This window comes from Rhizopus delemar, genomic scaffold, assembly GCF_000149305.1.
Source record: "Rhizopus delemar RA 99-880 supercont3.8 genomic scaffold, whole genome shotgun sequence".
NCBI lineage: Eukaryota > Fungi > Mucoromycota > Mucoromycetes > Mucorales > Rhizopodaceae > Rhizopus > Rhizopus delemar.
In genome coordinates this window covers 724,458-743,496 of record NW_027137834.1, presented here as the reverse complement: position 1 = coordinate 743,496, position 19,039 = coordinate 724,458, and the positions used below count along the sequence as shown (strand labels likewise).

The 19,039-nt window shown below is 35.6% G+C and overlaps 6 protein-coding genes across 6 annotated transcripts; 3 read left to right on the top strand and 3 right to left on the bottom strand.

Moving 5' to 3' along the window:
* Positions 1-396: 396 nt before the first annotated feature.
* On the top strand, positions 397-1,565 carry RO3G_10504 (uncharacterized protein; the record flags this gene model as incomplete). Its single annotated transcript, XM_067665089.1, has 3 exons — positions 397-628; positions 1,034-1,262; positions 1,367-1,565. 3 exons carry the CDS (start codon positions 397-399, stop codon positions 1,563-1,565), a joined length of 660 nt encoding a protein of 219 aa, XP_067521190.1.
* Positions 1,566-3,943: 2,378 nt separating this feature from the next.
* Positions 3,944-4,771, bottom strand: RO3G_10503 (uncharacterized protein; the record flags this gene model as incomplete). The annotated part of the gene is made up of 2 exons (XM_067665088.1): positions 3,944-4,237; positions 4,412-4,771. 2 exons carry the CDS (start codon positions 4,769-4,771, stop codon positions 3,944-3,946), a joined length of 654 nt encoding a protein of 217 aa, XP_067521189.1.
* Positions 4,772-5,877: 1,106 nt separating this feature from the next.
* Positions 5,878-8,756, bottom strand: RO3G_10502 (uncharacterized protein; the record flags this gene model as incomplete). The annotated part of the gene is made up of 6 exons (XM_067665087.1): positions 5,878-6,344; positions 6,410-7,327; positions 7,384-7,815; positions 7,891-8,024; positions 8,099-8,538; positions 8,613-8,756. 6 exons carry the CDS (start codon positions 8,754-8,756, stop codon positions 5,878-5,880), a joined length of 2,535 nt encoding a protein of 844 aa, XP_067521188.1.
* Positions 8,757-9,629: 873 nt separating this feature from the next.
* RO3G_10501 (uncharacterized protein) lies at positions 9,630-10,938 on the top strand (the record flags this gene model as incomplete). Its single annotated transcript, XM_067665086.1, has 4 exons — positions 9,630-10,230; positions 10,277-10,438; positions 10,574-10,642; positions 10,829-10,938. 4 exons carry the CDS (start codon positions 9,630-9,632, stop codon positions 10,936-10,938), a joined length of 942 nt encoding a protein of 313 aa, XP_067521187.1.
* A 597-nt stretch (positions 10,939-11,535) lies between these two features.
* Positions 11,536-13,533, top strand: RO3G_10500 (uncharacterized protein; the record flags this gene model as incomplete). Its single annotated transcript, XM_067665085.1, has 6 exons — positions 11,536-11,539; positions 11,727-12,029; positions 12,078-12,443; positions 12,518-12,882; positions 12,926-13,058; positions 13,241-13,533. The coding sequence occupies 6 exons, from the start codon at positions 11,536-11,538 to the stop codon at positions 13,531-13,533; spliced, it is 1,464 nt and encodes a 487-aa protein (XP_067521186.1).
* A 326-nt stretch (positions 13,534-13,859) lies between these two features.
* RO3G_10499 (uncharacterized protein) lies at positions 13,860-15,596 on the bottom strand (the record flags this gene model as incomplete). Its single annotated transcript, XM_067665084.1, has 5 exons — positions 13,860-13,879; positions 14,046-14,693; positions 14,745-15,218; positions 15,267-15,331; positions 15,454-15,596. The coding sequence occupies 5 exons, from the start codon at positions 15,594-15,596 to the stop codon at positions 13,860-13,862; spliced, it is 1,350 nt and encodes a 449-aa protein (XP_067521185.1).
* Positions 15,597-19,039: the final 3,443 nt, after the last annotated feature.

Genomic DNA, 19,039 nt, shown 5'->3' with positions numbered 1-19,039 from the left:
CGAAGCAATCTCCAACGAAGTTATGAACAAATTACACGACTGGCAAGACAATTCAAGGAAATTTAGCTTCCATAATTGTTGATCCATCTTCTGTCGAAGTTTTTTTTCAAGCCCCAGTTTACATCCAAACTTTGTAAAGACTAACACCCATCTTGACTTCGTATCCCGTTCGATACACATTCGAACAAAACAATATTTATTATGATGCCAAAGCTAACCCATGTGAGCATATGGTGGCCTTCTATCAGCTTGCTCTCTAATTTGAAGCTCTCAAATTACCTATTTTTCAATTGCGTTCCTCTTCGCAGAGCCTGGATACCTGGCCATTCAGCAATTGATAGTAAAATTCTCTGTCAAAATATTCTTGAACGTCAGTGGACTAATAGCATCAATAAAATGAACCTCTGGACCGAGATAATTGATATGAATTCTGCAGCTTTGAAACCTCAAGAACTTAATGTGCTTCGATTTCGTGAAACTATCCAAACAGATGATGTAAGCGTCACAGTCTTTAAAAAAAGACAGGATAGAAAAAGTCGATATATTGGTCTTCAAAGTACTTTTGTAGAGCCTGAGCCTTACATAACAGACCTTAATGTTCAACAACGTGGAGATATTACTGATCGCTGTAATATTATTGACCCTGGAAGACGATACCTTTTATACTGTGTACATGAAAATTCTACTGCTGATGCACTACGCACATATAGATACACCATGTCTTGTTAAGATAAGATGGAGAAAACAAAGAAGTATCGTTGCATCTGTGAAGCTGTTGAACCACAGGAAGTACAAAATGCAAAAGCTACTCTTGTAAATTCTCAATCTTTAGGTCTACAAAATTTTGAAAAATACTTTAGAAACCGTGCATTGATTACTGAATTATTACAAAAACATGTACTGAAACTACAACCAATCATCTGACTACTCATCTCTTTCACCGAAAATTTAAATTGTCCAGGCACATTAGAAGGCAAGGATATGGTCACCAAATTGAAAAATAAGTTTGGAAACTATGTTATTTTTGTTATAGGTAGCTATTCCGCTCCAAATACCCGGTATCAAGAACCTGTGAGAGGCGTCGGGTTAAGAAGGCTGCTGAAGGAACATGGATTCTTAATGCATTTGATTGATGAGTTTCGAACAAGTCAGTGCTGCCCCTCTTGTGGACATCGTAGTTTGACAACCTTCAAGAGAATGCCGGATCCACAGCCATATCAAAGACGAAATAATCCTGAAGTTATTTGTCATGGTTTACTTAGGTAATCAAATACTCTGATCAATGATTATCAAAATTGTTTGCTGACTTTTTTTTTTTGTCTCTTGTATGTACAAACCAAAATTGCAAAGTGATTGTGTAAAACAGTTCAGGTGCTGAAGAACTTTGTGAACGTTTATGGAATCGGGGTTTGGTGACATGCCTAAGCATGATTCATATTGTTCGTAACCTTCGCTTGAATAGTGAAATACCAGAGAGATTTCAACGTGCTGGGATTGAAAGAAGAGGCCCAACTAGAAGAAGAAGGTCTGAAGAGAATGAAGAACGACGAGCTCTTTTTTTGTAGGATATTTGATTTATTAATTAGATAAAAAAAAAAAAAAAAAAAAAAAAAAGGCCACACGTCACAGCGAGTGGTGTGCTTTTAATGAAGACGGGAGAGCTTGAATTTTTCAGAAATAGTAGAAATGAGTTGGGGCCGTGATAATGGGATATGTCGAAGATATATTGCCATTGAGCACGCCAGTGAAGAATGGATTTTGTTTAAGGTTAAAATAAGTTATATGTCGTATTGGGTGGTGTACTTTTAATGAAGACTGAACGTCCCAATTTTTTCAAAAGCTGTTGTGACAATACGTTCAGGTAAGAGAGGAACACCATAAAAAATGTATCGCCAATGTGCACGTCATAGAAATAAAAGGACATAATAACTAAGGCGGAGCAGAGTTGTGTTGTAAACATAATCGAAGCGTGTCAGATGCAATAAAAGAGTAAGGATATCAGTTCGTTGAAATCTAGGTGAGGTGCAAAACGAGACAGAGCTTCTTGCCAAATGGACCATTTATGAGGGCATTCCACGAGAAGATGGGATATATCTCCGAAGTGTACGTTGCAGTACTTGCATATAGCACTGACATCAGGGTTGAAACGGGCTATAGATGATTGACTATGTAATTTGCAGTGGATAAAGCAAAAACAGAACGATCTTGCTTCAGACAGAATGGTGAGGTTCCAGAAACGCAACCAACCATCAGACAGTATGATAGAAGCCGGGCAAGGAAGCATAGAATCGAGCTGAGTCCGACGGTATACTCGAGGACAGAAAGAAACCCATTCGAACGATCTTGTGAGTCATGTGACAAAAGGATAATCTGTCACACTACCTGGATCAGTAGATGTATTCAATATGACCTGCCAAGTCATCTCATTCAGTTTGACAATACGATTTTGTAAATCTCGTAGTAATCGGGCTGATAATCGAGGATGAGGCGGTGAGTCTGACGCCAACTTAGGCCGTATCCTTTTGAGTGACTGATCATATTTAAAATAGCGTCTTACCCGTGATTTAGAGCGGTGAGGACTTCGTAATCAATGACCATCAGGGATTCCGAAAAAAGCGAGTAAATGGATAGACATAGCAGAGTGGATGGAATGCATTGAGCTTCACGAATGCCATTGCTCAGAAAAGAATCCATAGTGGTATAAAGCACAGTGAGAAAAGAACCAACAGACACATCTGCTGTTGAACGAAGAGCTGAAAAGAAACAAGATAGTAAGGAGGAAGTACCCGAGGAGTGGGGCCTTCGTGTAAAATCCTTCAAATATACTTGACTACAGGAGCTCTGAAGGTCATCAGTAAACAGCAAACGGAACCATCGGACTTGTAAGCTACAATGTCAGATAAAAAGGTCTAACAAACCCAATCCGCCCTTGGATAGAGGTTGACAAAACAGTGCATATCGGAAACCAGGTTTAATACCTTTCGAGATAAATTGGTAGATCATTGATCGAATCAGTCGAAAGAAGGATTTTGGCAGTGAGACAACTCTCAAGGAATACCACAATTTAGATAGCAGCAGAGTGTTAGTCATAGTTACACGGCCTCTAATAGAGAGATCCCGTTGAAAATATATTGAATATTGAGTTTTGATGTTTTGTAACAGATGGTCTTCTACATACCTTCACTGAGCAATAGATTCTATAACTGGAAATCCAAGATAATGGAGAGGCTGTGATTTAGTATGATCATGCCATTTGAGGATCTGGTGCTGTGCAAGAAGTTGCTGCCTTGGTTGGAACTCTTTCCACCAAGAAAGATTGCTTCAGTTTTTGAAAGGTTCACTTTAGAGTTGGATACTTGACCGTAGGTCTGTAGATGATGTTGAAGACGTAGGAAATCTGCAGGTGAAGATAGAAAAACACAAACATTATCAGCATAAGGGAGTACTTTAAGAGCAGGAGGAGGATTTGGGTTGGCTGACAATGGAAGAAATGAGAATCCAAACAAAGAAGTGTCTTGTAAAACATATCTGTCGTATTTACCCCATTAAATACTTATTATTCGTATGAGATTACTTAAATCTTATATAAGAAATAACAAATACTGAATACATAGTATTATATATTACATATTCTCTAAGACTCATTTACAATATTTATATTGTTCAAGCTCAATACTAAAATTGACCTTGAACTCACTTCGGTCCCTGACTAATTTTATTTCCTATATAAAGGCGTAATTTGATTAAATGGGTTCTCTCTCTCGTCTTGAAATCTAATAAAGAGGTTACATAGAGACTCATTCACTAGCTTTCATATACTATTTCCCTTTTAATTCTCAAATTTATTATCTGCAAATATCTCAATATCTTAGGAACGGTTCTAACGTGAGATTAATCAGAAGAGGCGACAGCGGATCCTCTTGACGAAGGCCGCGAGATTGAGTTACTTCTTCTGTGAGATGTCCATTGATGTTGACCCGGACCCGGTTACCAAAAAAATAGCCCAATCAAAGAGTTCACAAGTACCGTTGGGCACCCGAATTGTAGTAACACCGAGCGTAAAGTAAGAGAGGTGTACCCGATCATAAGCTTTTTCTTGGTCCAAAAGGAGAGTACTTTCCTGACGATTGACCTTACGAGCATGTTCCATTACAACAATAAGCACGAGGCCGTTTTCCACGATAAAGCGATTCGGTATGAGCCCAGTTTGACATCGATTGATAAGGGATGGTGTCGCCTGTCGCACTCGTGAGTTGAGAACTCTGGTATAAATTTTGGCATCACAGTTGATTAACGAGGTAGATCGCCAATTTTTTAGATTTGTTAAATCACTCTTTTTTGCCAACAGTCTTACCCGTAATTCTTGCCATGAATGTGGAAAGGTACTGGAGTTATGTGCCTGATTATATACCTTTAAAGCCAATTTTTGTAGAGGAGGGTAGCCAAATAGTTGGTACAGAAAGGCGTAGCCAAGACCATTCTCCCCTGGGCTGCTGATCTTATTTTTCTCGCATACTGTCTCTTGAATGATCTCGTCGATAGTGATAGGTGCCGTAAGAATATCACAATGGTCTGAGGTCACTTGTGGTAGACCGGAAATAGCTTGGAGATAGGAATCGAGCTGAAGATCATCGACCGGGTCCGCATCGTACAAAGGCTGGTAAAACTGTTGGGTGATGGGGAGTAGTTGATCAATGCCTTCGACCGGATCTTCATTGTTGTCAGAGCGTAAGGTGGTAATGTGTTGTTCAACTGTGCGTTTACGATACATACTTTTCAGGTACTTGATCGAAGTTTCAACTGCTTCCTGTCAGCGAATATTAGCTTTGAGAGCCAGAATATCAGTAAGCTCTTGTTGTAGCGACGCAATTTGTTGATCGAAAATAGGCAATTGATGTAAGCGAATAGCTAATGGTGGTTTACTACGCAAAAATTTATTTCGATTGCTTTGTAGTTTGCGGATGGTTTTTGTACGCTAATTAGTGTAACCTACGGCGAAAGTGCGTGTGATCTTTTTAACTTGACGTTTAATGTGATCCCATGATTTCTCGGCAGACCATCCAGAAGGTAACTTGGGTATAATATCTTCTAGATGTTGGCGAAGATGTTGTTGGTAAGCGGATTTTCGAGCGAGAAGGGGGTTTCCATGCCATAGACCGGGACCAGAAGGGGAGGAACCAATGCAGCAAGTAATTGATAGAAGTGAGCGATCTGACCAGGAGGCATCCAATTTGTGTATGTTACTTTCTGTGACCTTGAAGCACCACGACTGACTAACGAACGACGAGATTTACCTAAAACCCTTTAACTTTCTAGCACGATTATCGCCGTGTTACCCTGGATACACTTTAGTATGCTTAAACTTCAATAACTTGGTACTTTGTTTATTAATATTCAGCTGTTGCTTGTTTTATTATTGAATGTAGGTTTCGAGTTATAGGTAAGTTTCATGTATTAATATATTATTTATTTTCTACTTGATAATTTTTTTCTTTTATATGTATTCATTATTGCTATTATTCTATCTTTTGCACCATTTTTTTCTTTTGATCTAAATTTTTTCCTGCTTCTACGCTAAATTTGTTTTTACTTTTGCACTATTTTTTCTATTTTATTTGCACGAATTGTTTTCTCAAAAGTATACCAATAGTTTCCAAATAAAGTGTAAGCAACCCTTGCATTAGGAATATTCATCAACGTATGTTTATTTTAGTAGAAGGTGTATAATCCATTTTTCTTAAAGGAGTGATTTGAGACATTTTGGATTTTTTGCTAAATTGCTTAATATATGAATTTAACAGGCATGCATTGATACTATCAGTCCATACACGCAACAATAATAACAGCGTATATTAGTATGTCTTTTTAATTAAATGGTTATTTAATAGCAGAAAGGGCCACCTCAGAAATCGCGATATCTTCGCTACGAACTGACAATTCAAAAGCAGCACCAGAAGCAGAATTAAACATCATTCGACACTTTGCCAGAATCTTTTTTCCTGTTAAGAATGTGCCAGACATTATCAAGGTATGAATGTTAGGATTGCGGAGCAAAGAGCTATCTTGAAGTGGTTGTAATCCAAACAGGTTTATAATTGTTGTACATGCTACTTGAAGGTTAGGAGCTTTTTTAAGATCGAGGGCGAAAACTTGAACTACTTCTCCATCGGCTAACTTATTGAATTCTTCTTCAAATTCAGAGATATACGTTGGCTGTATATAGTCTTTTATAGATAATTCTATATTATCAATTCGGTATTCATCTTCATATCCCTGTTCATCAGGTTCTCCTGTAACTGGGTCACAATCCTTGACTGTAAACTTTAGTTTACATGAAAATGAAGCTATGGTAATGATAATGAAAAAAGGGTTTCAAGGTGTTTCTGCTTTTGTTATAGACTATTTTTACCAACAGGAAAACTGCTTATTTCTTGTTTTTCATAAGCTACATAAATATGTTTCAAAGCATTGTATTCTATCTTGGAAGCAGGGAGATCAAACACTTTTACTAAACCCAACTCTTGGTTATCAATATCCATGACCACCTCCACGTTTTCCAGCAGTTGATCATTCAGTGTATTTAAACAATCAAATTGAAATACTATATGCTTAGCAAATAGATGCTTCACGCAATAAACAACATATTCAGTTTCAGTTTCGGTAACATGGACTCTTTTTGAACTTTTTAATAGCGCGCCAAAGGTAGTGATTTCTGGAACAGAAGATAGAGCCTCAGTATATATAGCTTTTTGGTCTAATAGACTATTTTGACGAGCATTCAAGTTGTTCATCTTGTTATACACATTATCGGTCTGTAAAGGAATGATGCTATCAGTCGGCTGTCTCTGTTCATTAGAGGGATTCGCTCTGACTGCTTTGCTGGTGATGGGGATTGTGCTTAAATCAAATGCCTTTTCATTGGTTTTTGAACCGATGTACTGTATTAACTCTCGTTCCAAAATAGGAAGAGCCCAAGACGACCCATCAAAGCCACATTGCTTTCCCGAATCTCTTTGTTTCATAAGCTCAAGAGCCAATGTTGCTCGATCTCGAACTTCGTCATCACTGTCGTCTTGGCAACGTATCAATAACACCTTGATGTTACTTTTAACATCATCTTCGGACGTGCTTAGTCCAAATTTGGCCAAGGCATTAACGGCTGCAGCGCGTACAATAGTGTTTTCTAAAATAACTCGATTATATATATGCCGAATATATTTAGTAGGTGAATTTGTTTTGGGTCCTTCTACACCAAGCAGATGAAGGATGCGGACTGAAAGCTTGGTAAATTCGCAGTCTTCAATGAATTCACACAGATAAGATAATGCTATGTAAATAAATATTTAATGATGTAGTTCTTTAATGGCTAGAAATATAGCTTACCCAAGTCTTTAGACTCAGAAATAACATGAACAATGTCAAACATTGCCTCGACAACCGTCTTTTTAAAATCATATCCTCCTCCATCACGTAAGAGGCTACCCAGGAAGGTTAGCATTTCGACTTGCTTTCTAGGAAATTTGATGCACAGTGAATGAACGGTGCTGACGATGATCACCTTGAATTCATCAGATGCATCTCCCATAAACTTTGATATCTGACTCATAAGACGGTCAATAGAAGTTTCGTTAGCTGTCTTGAGCAAGGTTGTTATGGCGATCGTAGCTATACTACGATTTGAATCTGAAACAAGGCTTTCAATATCTAAATTACATGAAATGACGGCAGAAGGTTTGCGTAAGGCAAGATTATTCAAAGTGCGTACAGAAGCAAGTCGAAGAGTAGGCTTTGGTGAAGAGAGGAATGATTGTAAGACTACATGTATAGTTTATGGTGAGCTTGTTAATTTAAAATCAAGTAATGCATCCAACCCTTTCCTCTTCTTTTTACCTGAAATGGCAGGATGAATTTCATTTGATGTTGTATCCTTCATTTCACAAATAGCACGTGCTGCCTCCAATTTTACCATATCACTTTTATGTTTCAAATAGCTTCCCAGAAGCTCATAAATACGTCTTACAGATCTAAAAAAAAAAAGGAAGAGGGGGAGGGCATTTTGTCAACAGCTATTCTTTTCAATCAAACCATCTTTTCTTACCCTGGATCATCTTCCAATACTTTACAGGCGCATCGAATCAGCATACAGACAGCAGCAGGATTTTTAAGCATGTCGTTTTGACCACTTGTACTAAAAAATGCCTGAACAAGCTTTGCGATTGCTACACGATCATGCTGTCTGATAAGATAAAGCAACCCCAAGCCATGGTACTGAACAATATGGCTATTTGATTGAACCATTTGTGATTGACTTGATGAGGAACCAAAACTTGATAGAAATCCAGAGGCAGTAGAAGCAAATCCACCGGATGCAGATTTGCTTTGAATGGCTTCTTGAATTTCGGGCGCCCAGCGTCGTACAATATCTTTTGATGAATTAAACACACGATAAGATGAAACAAGTGCTGCTGCTGCTACTGAAGGATTTTTATCTACAATGCATGCCTTGATGATACGCTCGATTGCTTGAATCATTGAGGGCTGCAAGTAAAAGTATGAGTCAGTAGATGAGGTTGCATTAGGCTTTTGCCTTCAAAGCTATATTACTGTTTTACATCAGTTATAAGGCATAAGGCACGAATAGCATTGGCTCTGTAGATGGTCTCTTGATTTGATTGAATATCTTTAATTAAAGACTGTGTGACCATAATGACGTCTTGTGCAGTGTTGGATAGATCCTTAATGACAAGGTACATCATTTGTCTAAGAAAGATCTATTGAAAATATAAAATGAGTATAGATTGGACATTAAAACATGCATAAACTGACATCCTTGGACTGAAAAAGCTTAATGACGTTGAAAAATAAAACTGTTGCTTCTTGAGTATTGAAAGGCTCGCCCGAAGAGAATAAGTAAAGTATCTTGGTAAGTAACATTCGACATTTTCCAATGTCAAGAGGTGAATCGTTAAAGCAGCGGGATTCTTGAAGCACTGTTGTCTTATTGACCTGTGAAAATGGACTAATTCCTATGAAAATATAATGTTAACATTCTCGAATTTTATAATGCAAATTAAGCTAAAAAAAAAAAAAGGAGGCATACTTGATTCTTTGTCTCTTTTAACGGAATCCATGTAGCTACCAAGATAAAAGCGGGGGAGAACAAAGAAAAGCAGTTGTGTGGTTGTTTGGTAGTTGGTCATTGTTCAAACAGCGAAGTTCGCTCTTTTAAACCATGTCTGTTTCTTTAGTCTCTCGAGCTGTTTTTGCTAATCTTTCTTGCTTCTTTTCGCGTATTTTTTTTTAGTATAGAGAAAGACAATTGATTATTAAATACTCTAGATCCGTTATACTCGGTCATTTTTGTTAGTTGAAACAAATTGTTTAAAGAAATCAATATTATGTAAAGTGTTCAAAAGTTTAATTTGTAAACTCAAATAGAGTAGACAAACGTCCAAAATGATGCTTTTTCTTTGTTTTGTAACCTTTTTTTTTTTTTGTTTTAATTGAAGGATAATGCTAAAGTATTTAATTTACACGAGAGAAATTTGACTTTTGATTGGTTGGTGACTATTTCCAGCACAATCTACAAAACCAGAAAAATATTTTTTTTTTTTTTTGTTTCTTTAAAGATGTCAACAATTACACTGTTTGCTGAAACTACTCAACAGTTTCTAGAACGAAATTCCAATGCGGTCAAGCTGAGTCTGACAGCAGTAGCAGCTTCAGCTCTAACAGCCGTCAGTATTATTAGTTATCAAACCAATCAACGCCGTTTAAGAGCGAGATCTTTAAAAGACGAACTTAAAGAAGCAGAGTTACATAGACCTATTGATTTAACGCCCGTAGGCACAACCATTAGCCACCATATTCCACCCAACTTGTTTACAGAACAGTCGATTGAAGCACAATTAAGCAAAATGACTGAATTCCTGGGCAAAAAAGGAGCGCGTAAGGTTCGAGAGTCTTTTGTGATTGTAGTCGGTGCGGGTGGTGTAGGTTCTTGGGCAGCGCTTATGCTTTTGCGTTCTGGTATAAAGCGCATTCGAATCATTGATTTCGATCAAGTTACTTTAAGTAGCTTAAACCGTCATGCTGTTGCGACTTTAGAAGACGTTGGTACACCTAAAGTTCGATGTATCAAAAAACATTTTAACGAGATTGCTCCCTTTGTACAAGTGGAAGATTGTATTGATTTGTTGAATGAAGATAATGTTGATGATTTGTTGGGAGGTAAGTTTATTTAGACTAAAGATCAATGAAATATTAATTCATGTAGGAAATCCTGATTTTGTTATTGATGCAATTGATAATATCAATACTAAAATTGATTTAATGAAATATTGTTATGAAAAGAAATTAAATGTTATTAGTTCAATGGGAGCTGGTGCAAAAGCTGATCCATCTCGTATTCAAATTGCCGATATAAGCGAGACATTTGGTAAATGAGAAAAAAAAAAAAAAAAAAAAAAAAAAAAAAAGAGAGAGAGGGAGGAAAGGGACAAAAGAGCTTACTTGTGTATCGATTTAGAGGATCCACTTGCGAGAGCAGTTAGAAAAAAGTTGAAAAAATTAGGTATTCTTAGTGGAATACAAGTAGCTTACTCTACCGAAAAACCCAGCCATGTGAAACTATTGCCACTGGGTAAGATAGAGAAAGGATGCGTATAAGAAAAAAACTCATGATTTTGTTTAAAAGAGGAAGAAAAAGTTGAAGATAGAGAAGAGTTTGCGGCATTACCTGATTTTAGAGCACGTATTTTGCCTGTGTTAGGAACTATTCCTAGTATGTTTGGTATGGCCATAGCAGCGAATATTATTCTTTGTATAGCAAAGTATACAGATTTTGATCCACTTGCTATTAAATTAAGAGAAGGATTGTATGGAAGGGTTCATAAAGAGATGATGACTAGAGAACAAAAGAGATTTAAAGAAATGTAAGATGTGAATGATAGCAAATAGATATTTAATCTATTAGGGTTTGTACATTGGATGTACGTGATGTAGGATATATTTTTGAAGAAATGTGGCATGGAAAGAGTATCCTATCTGGTCCAAGTGACAAATTATGTTTAACGAGATGGGATAAAACAAAACGACTTGGTTATTTGAATACTGTATGCATGACAAGAATAGAAGCGAATACTCACGACAGTTTACCAGAAAATACAGACCTTGAGAAATATTATGGAAAGGAAGTATACAAGCGTGTTATCGATCGATTCAATCAACAAGAAATTCAACATAAAACTTGGGAACAAGTCTTGTAAATAATAGAAAAAATTAAACTTTATTGATGGTTTATACACCCAACAAACTTGTTATAAATTGTTGTACAAAGAATGATTTTTATTTTGTTCATTTGAAACAGTCCTTTTTTTAAGGCTTAATGCGCATTATATAAAAGCATGCGTTTTGATTGGATAAAATAAGTTGGCCAACCTTTTTTTCATTATCCCAAAATAAATAGCTCTAATTGGTTTAAATCAAGTCTCACAAGAATAATTTTAATGTCAAAACAAAAATTCATGCAGAGCCATGCGTAAGAAAATAAATACAGGAGGAATAAGGATTGGTTCTCTATTTATTTCTATCTTTAATCTATTTGATATGACTCTATTCACTTGTTTATAAACCACATCTTCGCTTTTTTGATGTAGTGTATTGTTGCGATCAATCATTTCCATTTATTTGACTGAACACATTCATACCAAGATCACCTCCTTTAGGGCCTAATGAGTCAATCAAGATAGATGATATCACATCTACATCTCCACCCAAGACACCTCCTGGAGAAAAAAGTAAATTTTCTTTTAAAGGTGAAGTACGTCAATTTGGTCAAGGTGAATTTGAATCAGAGCAGCATTTTTATCCAAGAGTGCTGAATGCTCAAATTCATCCACTCGTTCAATCATTTTTCACTTTGGGAAATGAACGTATCATTGCTCGTTATACTCATCTGAATCCTCAAGTAAAACCAGAGTTATTAAAAAAGGTATTGTCCTATACACCAAAACATTTTCAGTGGGCAGGTAAATAAAGCAAAAAGTAAAAAAGAATAGCTCATTCAATTCGATTAGGCTCTGATCTATTTAATGTAACCACCGCTTCGGGCCATCGTCAAATGATCGTGATCGAAACCAACTCTTGTCCTTCCGGTCAAAAATCAATGCCACTCTTATCTGAAACGGGCGAGCATAACGAACAAGGGGGTTATCGTGTGGTGATTGAATCTGCCTTTCAACATCAACTTTCAAAAGCAGATCCTCAACTTGGTGGACTGGCCGTGATATGTGATAAGAACATGATGGAATCCACAGGTTATGCTGCTGTCTTGGCTGATGTAGCAAAAGAACATGTGTGGCATGTAGAATGGCATGCTGATGATCCTGATCCTGACGCCAAATGGGTAGACAAAGTACTTTATATTCGTGATAAAGAAAAGAGTAAGTGAATCCATCTCTCTCTCTCTCTCTCTCTCTCTCTTTCTCTTTCTCTTTCTCATCTCCTCCTCCTTTAGATTGGCACCCCATCCGTGCTTGTTTTCGTTATGTCACTCAAAAGCCTTGGAATCGATTTCCTTTAAAGACAAGGACGATCGTCATGAATCAGATCATTAGTTGTCTTGCTGGTGGTAGAAATAAAATGATGGCCTCAAGAGCTTATGATTTTTATAATTCGGAAATTGTTGACACTGGACTATCGATCAAGACACCAGAGACGATCAATAATGTCACTCTGGGTGAAATTCCTTTATGGATTCGTTCGATGGGTGGGCATGCGGTTCTGAAAGTTCCTTATAGTAATGCAGGTCAAGGAGTCTACACGATCACAAACAAGAATGAACTCAATGATTTCTTGAGCCAAGACCATCATTACGATAAGGTAAAGGGTTGATGATCGATGAACTTTATTGATTTTGTCCTAGTTTATCGTTCAATCACTTGTCGGAAATGCTTCTTGGTCAAGTGCGACAAGAACAGGAAAGTTCTTTCATGTTGGAACCATTCCGAATAAGAAGAGTAATACGTTTGTGAGTGATCTTCGTATGATGGTAGCAGGTAAATGGAGATCCTGTTTGATGATTTTCTTTGTATTCTCATTCATTCACACAGGAAGTGAAGATGGCTTTAAACCTGTTTGTATCTATGGACGTAAAGCTAGACTTCCACTGCTAGGAGAGCTAAGAGAAGATGGTACATGTGAAGTTGATAAAGTATGTCTTTATTCATCATGTCTATAGATGACACTTGGGATATGCTTGGAACAAATCTATCCATTAAGCTACCAGACGGTAGCTGGACAACAGACACTTCCAGGTTAATATTAATGGATCGTAAAGATTTCAATCAATTGGGTCTTGGCATAGATGATTTGATAGACGCCTACATACAAACCGTACTGGCCGTGATTGCTATTGATCGTATGGCAGCAAGATTAATGGCTGATGGAAATTTTGATTATCAATTGTTTCAAAGTCTTAATCCTGATAATGCTTTGATGGATGAAATCAAAGAGGCAAATGAAGACTTTTAATTGCATTGTAAAAAAAAAAAAAAAAAAAAAAAAAAAAAAAAAAAAAAAAAAAAAACATAAATAAATCCTTCACTTATTTTAATTCATTTATTATCATTGAGGATAAATTATAAAAAAGTCTATTGAAATAATATTTACATGATTCATCTTTTATGAATGTTAAAGTATGATTTTATAAACAACTATTATTATTATTTTTTTAAAAAGAGGAGGGGGTGGATATAAGCAAAAAGATACTATCGAATGATGTGCTTAGGTTTTTTTATAAAATGAAGAATGAAAAGGGAAATTGTCTTGTAAATCAATATAATTCTCTTGTGATTGACTTATAACTGGAACATTGGCTCTATTCAAAAACAAATTTGCATTGCTTGATGGATGCACCTGCCTTGTGTTTTGATTTTCATAGTTGGGATAATTAGGTGAAAAGGTGTTGTTGTTCATCAGTAAAGAGGATGGATAGGCGTCATTTGTATTATTCAACTTGATTTGTGGTTGCATTTTCAACGTACTGTTTGTTGGTAGCATCGATTGCCTCACTTGTGATTTTGTATCCTGTCGCTTTTTAAATGGTGGCTGCTGACCGAAAAAAGATTTTTGGACTGGACGGTTTGGCGAGTGGAGGGCGGTTGTTGGGTTTTGCTGCTGAGAATCCTTTTTGGATGTTCCGAGTTCGACGTTGTCTTGAAAGAGAGGGTCTGTGGGTGAGTACAGTTTTTGATGATTCCACAAATAATTAGTTTGAAAATGTTCCATATCCAAATCATCATCATATTGATTAGAGTCAATACCCAAATTGTTTGCCAAGGATTCAACATTCATCTGAAGCATCTCAATCTCTTCAGTAATCGATTGAGCAGAACGACCGGCTGTATTTAAAGTATGTGAAAGATCAGGAGCAAAGCAAGCTTTGGGTTCTTTTACCACAGGGGCAGTAGTATGTCTAATCGTGTCAGTTTTCACTGGCATCTTTTCCTGTGGCTGATCTTGGTTGCTAGCAGAATAAAGTTTCAAAACTGAAGACAATACATTTGTTAATGCAGTAGGACCAATGCCAGCACTTGAAGACTTGATCCTATTCACTTCTTCTTGATCGATCGTGATGCCTGCTAAGGACGCAGCTTCTTCAATCAACGGTCTCGGTAACACATCTGGTTTGCCTAATCATCTTTTATAAGCATCCTTTTTTGTTTATATTTTATTTTTATTACCTATCGCAAGAGCAGATGAATCATCAGAGAACACAGCTGTTAAGAAGAGCAGAATCTTTTCAATTGCCTTTTGATGTCTGTGATATTTTTCTCTTGAACTCAGTGTTTCCTGCCAGAGGATTTCATTGTCTCTTTGAAGTTCTTTTAGTTGATCTCCCATTGCTATCTGATTCTTTTTGACAATAATAAGATTGTCTGCAAAATAGGTCGTGTTCTTCAAATCACCATCCGTTGCATCTCGATCTTTATTCTTCTTTCTTGTCACTAATATCAATAAATCAGGTCTTCCCTTTTGAAAGTGTGGATTACTGAATTCCCATATTTCATGTTCATTTTCTGCTATCATGACACCTTGCTGAATATGCGGTATTTTATGAAAATCATACATGTTCAACTGACGGACAAAGGAAGCAAAAGTATTGTGTTTATAAAACCTTGGCAGTACTATCTTTGCGAATTCTTCATGTTTCCTCACTTTAAAAATATGAGGATTCAATCGCTTTATGTTTATCTTTAGTTTACCTATAAAAGACAATCCATCTTTTGACCACTGAACTAAATCATCTGTAGATGCATCATCAACCATACTATAAACAGTGATTAGTCTATCATTCTCATATAGAATGTGTGCATGTATACTTTACTCGAATAAACGGGCACGTGAACAGTGCACACACACACACACACAGTCATTGCATTTTATATTTACTTGTATAATTTATTCAAGAACGCTGGGACACTACGTTGCGCAGTTAATTTTTGAGCTGTATGACCAGCGCAAGGACTAGAAAGGTCTTCTTGGGATGACTTGTCTCCAAATGAATCAATAGGTTGATTTTCAGTGGATACCATGGATAAGAATCCAGAATCAGAAAGGTTATTAGAAAGTATATTAAATGATGTTGGCTCTATAAGGGAAGAAGAGGAATAGGATCGCTTCCTTCCTGCTAAAGGTGGTTCTTTTAAACCCTTTTGTTGTAATTTTTGTATAGGCTGAGATGGATATGTATTCATGTTAGTTTTGTGGATTTTACTTAAAAAGTATAATAATCCAACTAAAATAAAGGAAATTAGATTTTTTTTTTATAAAAAATATGAATTTTACCTTTTATAAAAAAAACTGCAAAGATGGAGAAAGAGGGAAAAAAAAAAAAGAAAATAATAGGATTATGGATTTAAAAGGGATAAGAATTTTTTTTTTTTATCTCCAATTCCAAAAAAGTTGAAAAACTTAAAAATGCCCTAATTATATACTATACTTTACTCGGAACTGGACGTGTGTTTCACAACGTATGGTTTTTTTGTAATGATCAATGAAAAAAGAAGGCTTAATCCTGTATGCAATTGCCGGTTTGTGTCTGGGTCTCCTGCTTTAAATAAAAAATCGGCATTTTTTTAGGATTAATCATGAGATTATCCATTTTTATAAAAATCGAAATTTTTTAGCTCGAAAAAAAAAAAAAACCAAGTCAATTTCCCTTTATATCAAACTGGTTTTTTTTATTTTCTTTGCAAAGAGAAACGTCATTTACTAGTTTAGTTTTCTCTGAATCTAACTAAAAAAATTATACACTTTTTAATCTTTTTGTACTATTATTTAAATAGCGCTATCAAAAAAATAGTTTTGCGTTATAGTCTATTTCTTATTCTGACTGGATTAAAGTGACCTCCCTACATAATTGACGTGGTCCCTTAGTTTGGGGATTATATAAATAAATCTTTAAAAAAATGCTATGAAATCCAATGATATTTTATAAATCTTTCAAAATGATAAGGAACAAACGTGGTCCTTTTGTCTCGTTGCTCCTATTATTATGTAATGTAGACGTATTATAAATGCTATTTTTTTATATATAAAATAACTTTCCAAGTTATCTAAAGGGTCAATTTGAACAATTTGTCGTTTTGTGTCAAAATAAAGCGTGTCGTGTATTATGATCATGCTTATTGGATTGTGTCACGAAACATAGCCAGCAGCTAGGTACGGTACTACCTATTGGGTAGCTTGGTAACACATGCGTCATAGTCATTTCGTTTTCTCTTCACCTCCTCTTTAAATATTCTTTTTTTTTTTTAATCTCACTCTCACAGAGATGGTTGATTTCTGCAAACAGCAATACACTAATAGTATTCCAAACACAATGTAATCAGAGTAGAGACCAGCATTTGATGTTGTGTTAACCGTACCTCATAGTATACATTTTTGGGGATGCCAATTATCCTCTATTGTTTTCATTGCTTTTAAAAGAATTCGTTCATTTAGTTTTCAAAGTTCTCTATTCATCAAATACAAAAAAAAACCCAGCTTCAAGCAAATAAGCCCAACGCATGAAAAAAACAAGTGTTTCTAGAGCCACGTAAATAAGAGAAAAATTTTTCAATATTGACCCACTGTTTTTTTTTATAGGAGAACAAACAAGCAAAAGATGCAGGGAGGTTATACTACATTTTGTGTCATAAGGAGACATTTGAAGTCAATGGTCATACCATGATCTGGACTTTATTTTTAATATCAAACTGTTATTCTCTTGTGTATGTCTCCTTTTTTTACAAACCTCTCTCTGTTACTTGGTTCCTATCGTAGGGTTCACAAAACAGTATATCACGCAGTCAGAAAATGTAGTACATATAAAACACATTAGTATATTTCAAGTCATTTTTAAGCAATACATGTCTCAAAGGATATATCTTTAGTGATAAAGAAACTATCCTTGAAAAATAATCAAGATTCAAGGTTAGTCATTGAGTGCAGTTTGAAACGACTAGACAACGGTCAATCAATTTATAAAGGGTCTTGTAGGTAGAGTGATCATATAACACCTATTTAACAAAGCATCACTAAACAAAATAAAGATAGACAAGTACGAGACTGTGGCATATAACAGAAGAAGATCTAGTAATAATCATATGAAAATGGAGTAAAATATAACGGATCATGAGAAATAGTCTTTGTAGTGGATCATTTGCAGTGTTAACCTATGTATTTGTACACTTTCTGTCTTGTGTTGCATTTCATAAAAAAGACATTTAGAAGGTTGATAAACTTTGATTAAGCAACTGGGTAAAGTAAAGAGCGCAGCCAAGTTAAAAGAAAGTATATTATGATGAATATATGATTAAGAAATGAACACATTTCGAATCTATTAAAATAATTGGATACCACGGATAGAAAGATATACTCTGCGGCTATTAGTCTTGCTAAATTATAGTCAACTACACAAATCTAAAGTATCCCTTGCAGCAATATGTCTAAATCAATAAAATTGGGATAGTCGCTATAGTACAGAACAGCGAATTTTATATTCTTGATGCAAGTCGACCTCTCTAGGATAATTCATTAGTTCGAAGCAACTGTAATACTCATACAAGAATTTTATAAAGAATACATCATGTATTATTCCACTCGTTTGATATTAATTCAGTTATTCGTTTTTATTACGTGTTTTAAAATACAAATTCAACGCGTTGTTTTATAAATTACATCTTTTAATTACAACTTCTTTATATTCTTAAAGTTAACAATGCGTAAAATATAATTCATGTGTTTTCTTCATTTAGTTTAGTTAACCTATAACTTTAGTCAAGTTTATAAAATAGGAGAATCATAACCAGGTTAGGAGACAAAAGAGAATTTTAAATTGCGGACACTCAATAAACCGCAACTGTTTTGAAAACATTCATTTTAAAGTTTCGCAAATAGATTTGAATCATGTAACAGACATGCCTCTTATCATATATTGAAAGGCAATTTGCCTATTCTATTCAAAACCTTTATTACTGCTCTCAGCAATAATGATAATAAAAAAAAAAGGTTCTAAATTATTCATAAAAAAAACATGCAAAAAAGTGGGACAAGAATGAGAACTTTTCATAATACTGAATTGTCATGTTCGTGTTTGATCTCCTAATGATAAGAAAGATATAACTGCTGTGTACAATGACCTTGAGCAGCTATCTTAAGAGAAACCAAGAGTTTTGTTCTGCAAACCGACTTATAAAACTTAAGCGACATTTCTTTTAGCATTCTCATATGTGCTGATGATCTGCAAATACCTCTTTTCGTTCAACATCACTTGACATGCCTTTGAATCAATCACCATCCTAGCTTACCTAGGCATTGCATCATCTTAAATTTACAACTGGTTCTGTTATATGACATATTCTATCAGAAAACAGATTCTAGTGTCAATAGTACATTTCTTTAGATGGTCCAGAAACCCTTTGTGTTCTTTGAGAAGGTTTTTGTACTAGGCTTTTTTTTTTGTTCCGCCCCCTTTTTTTTTGCTTGGCTTGAA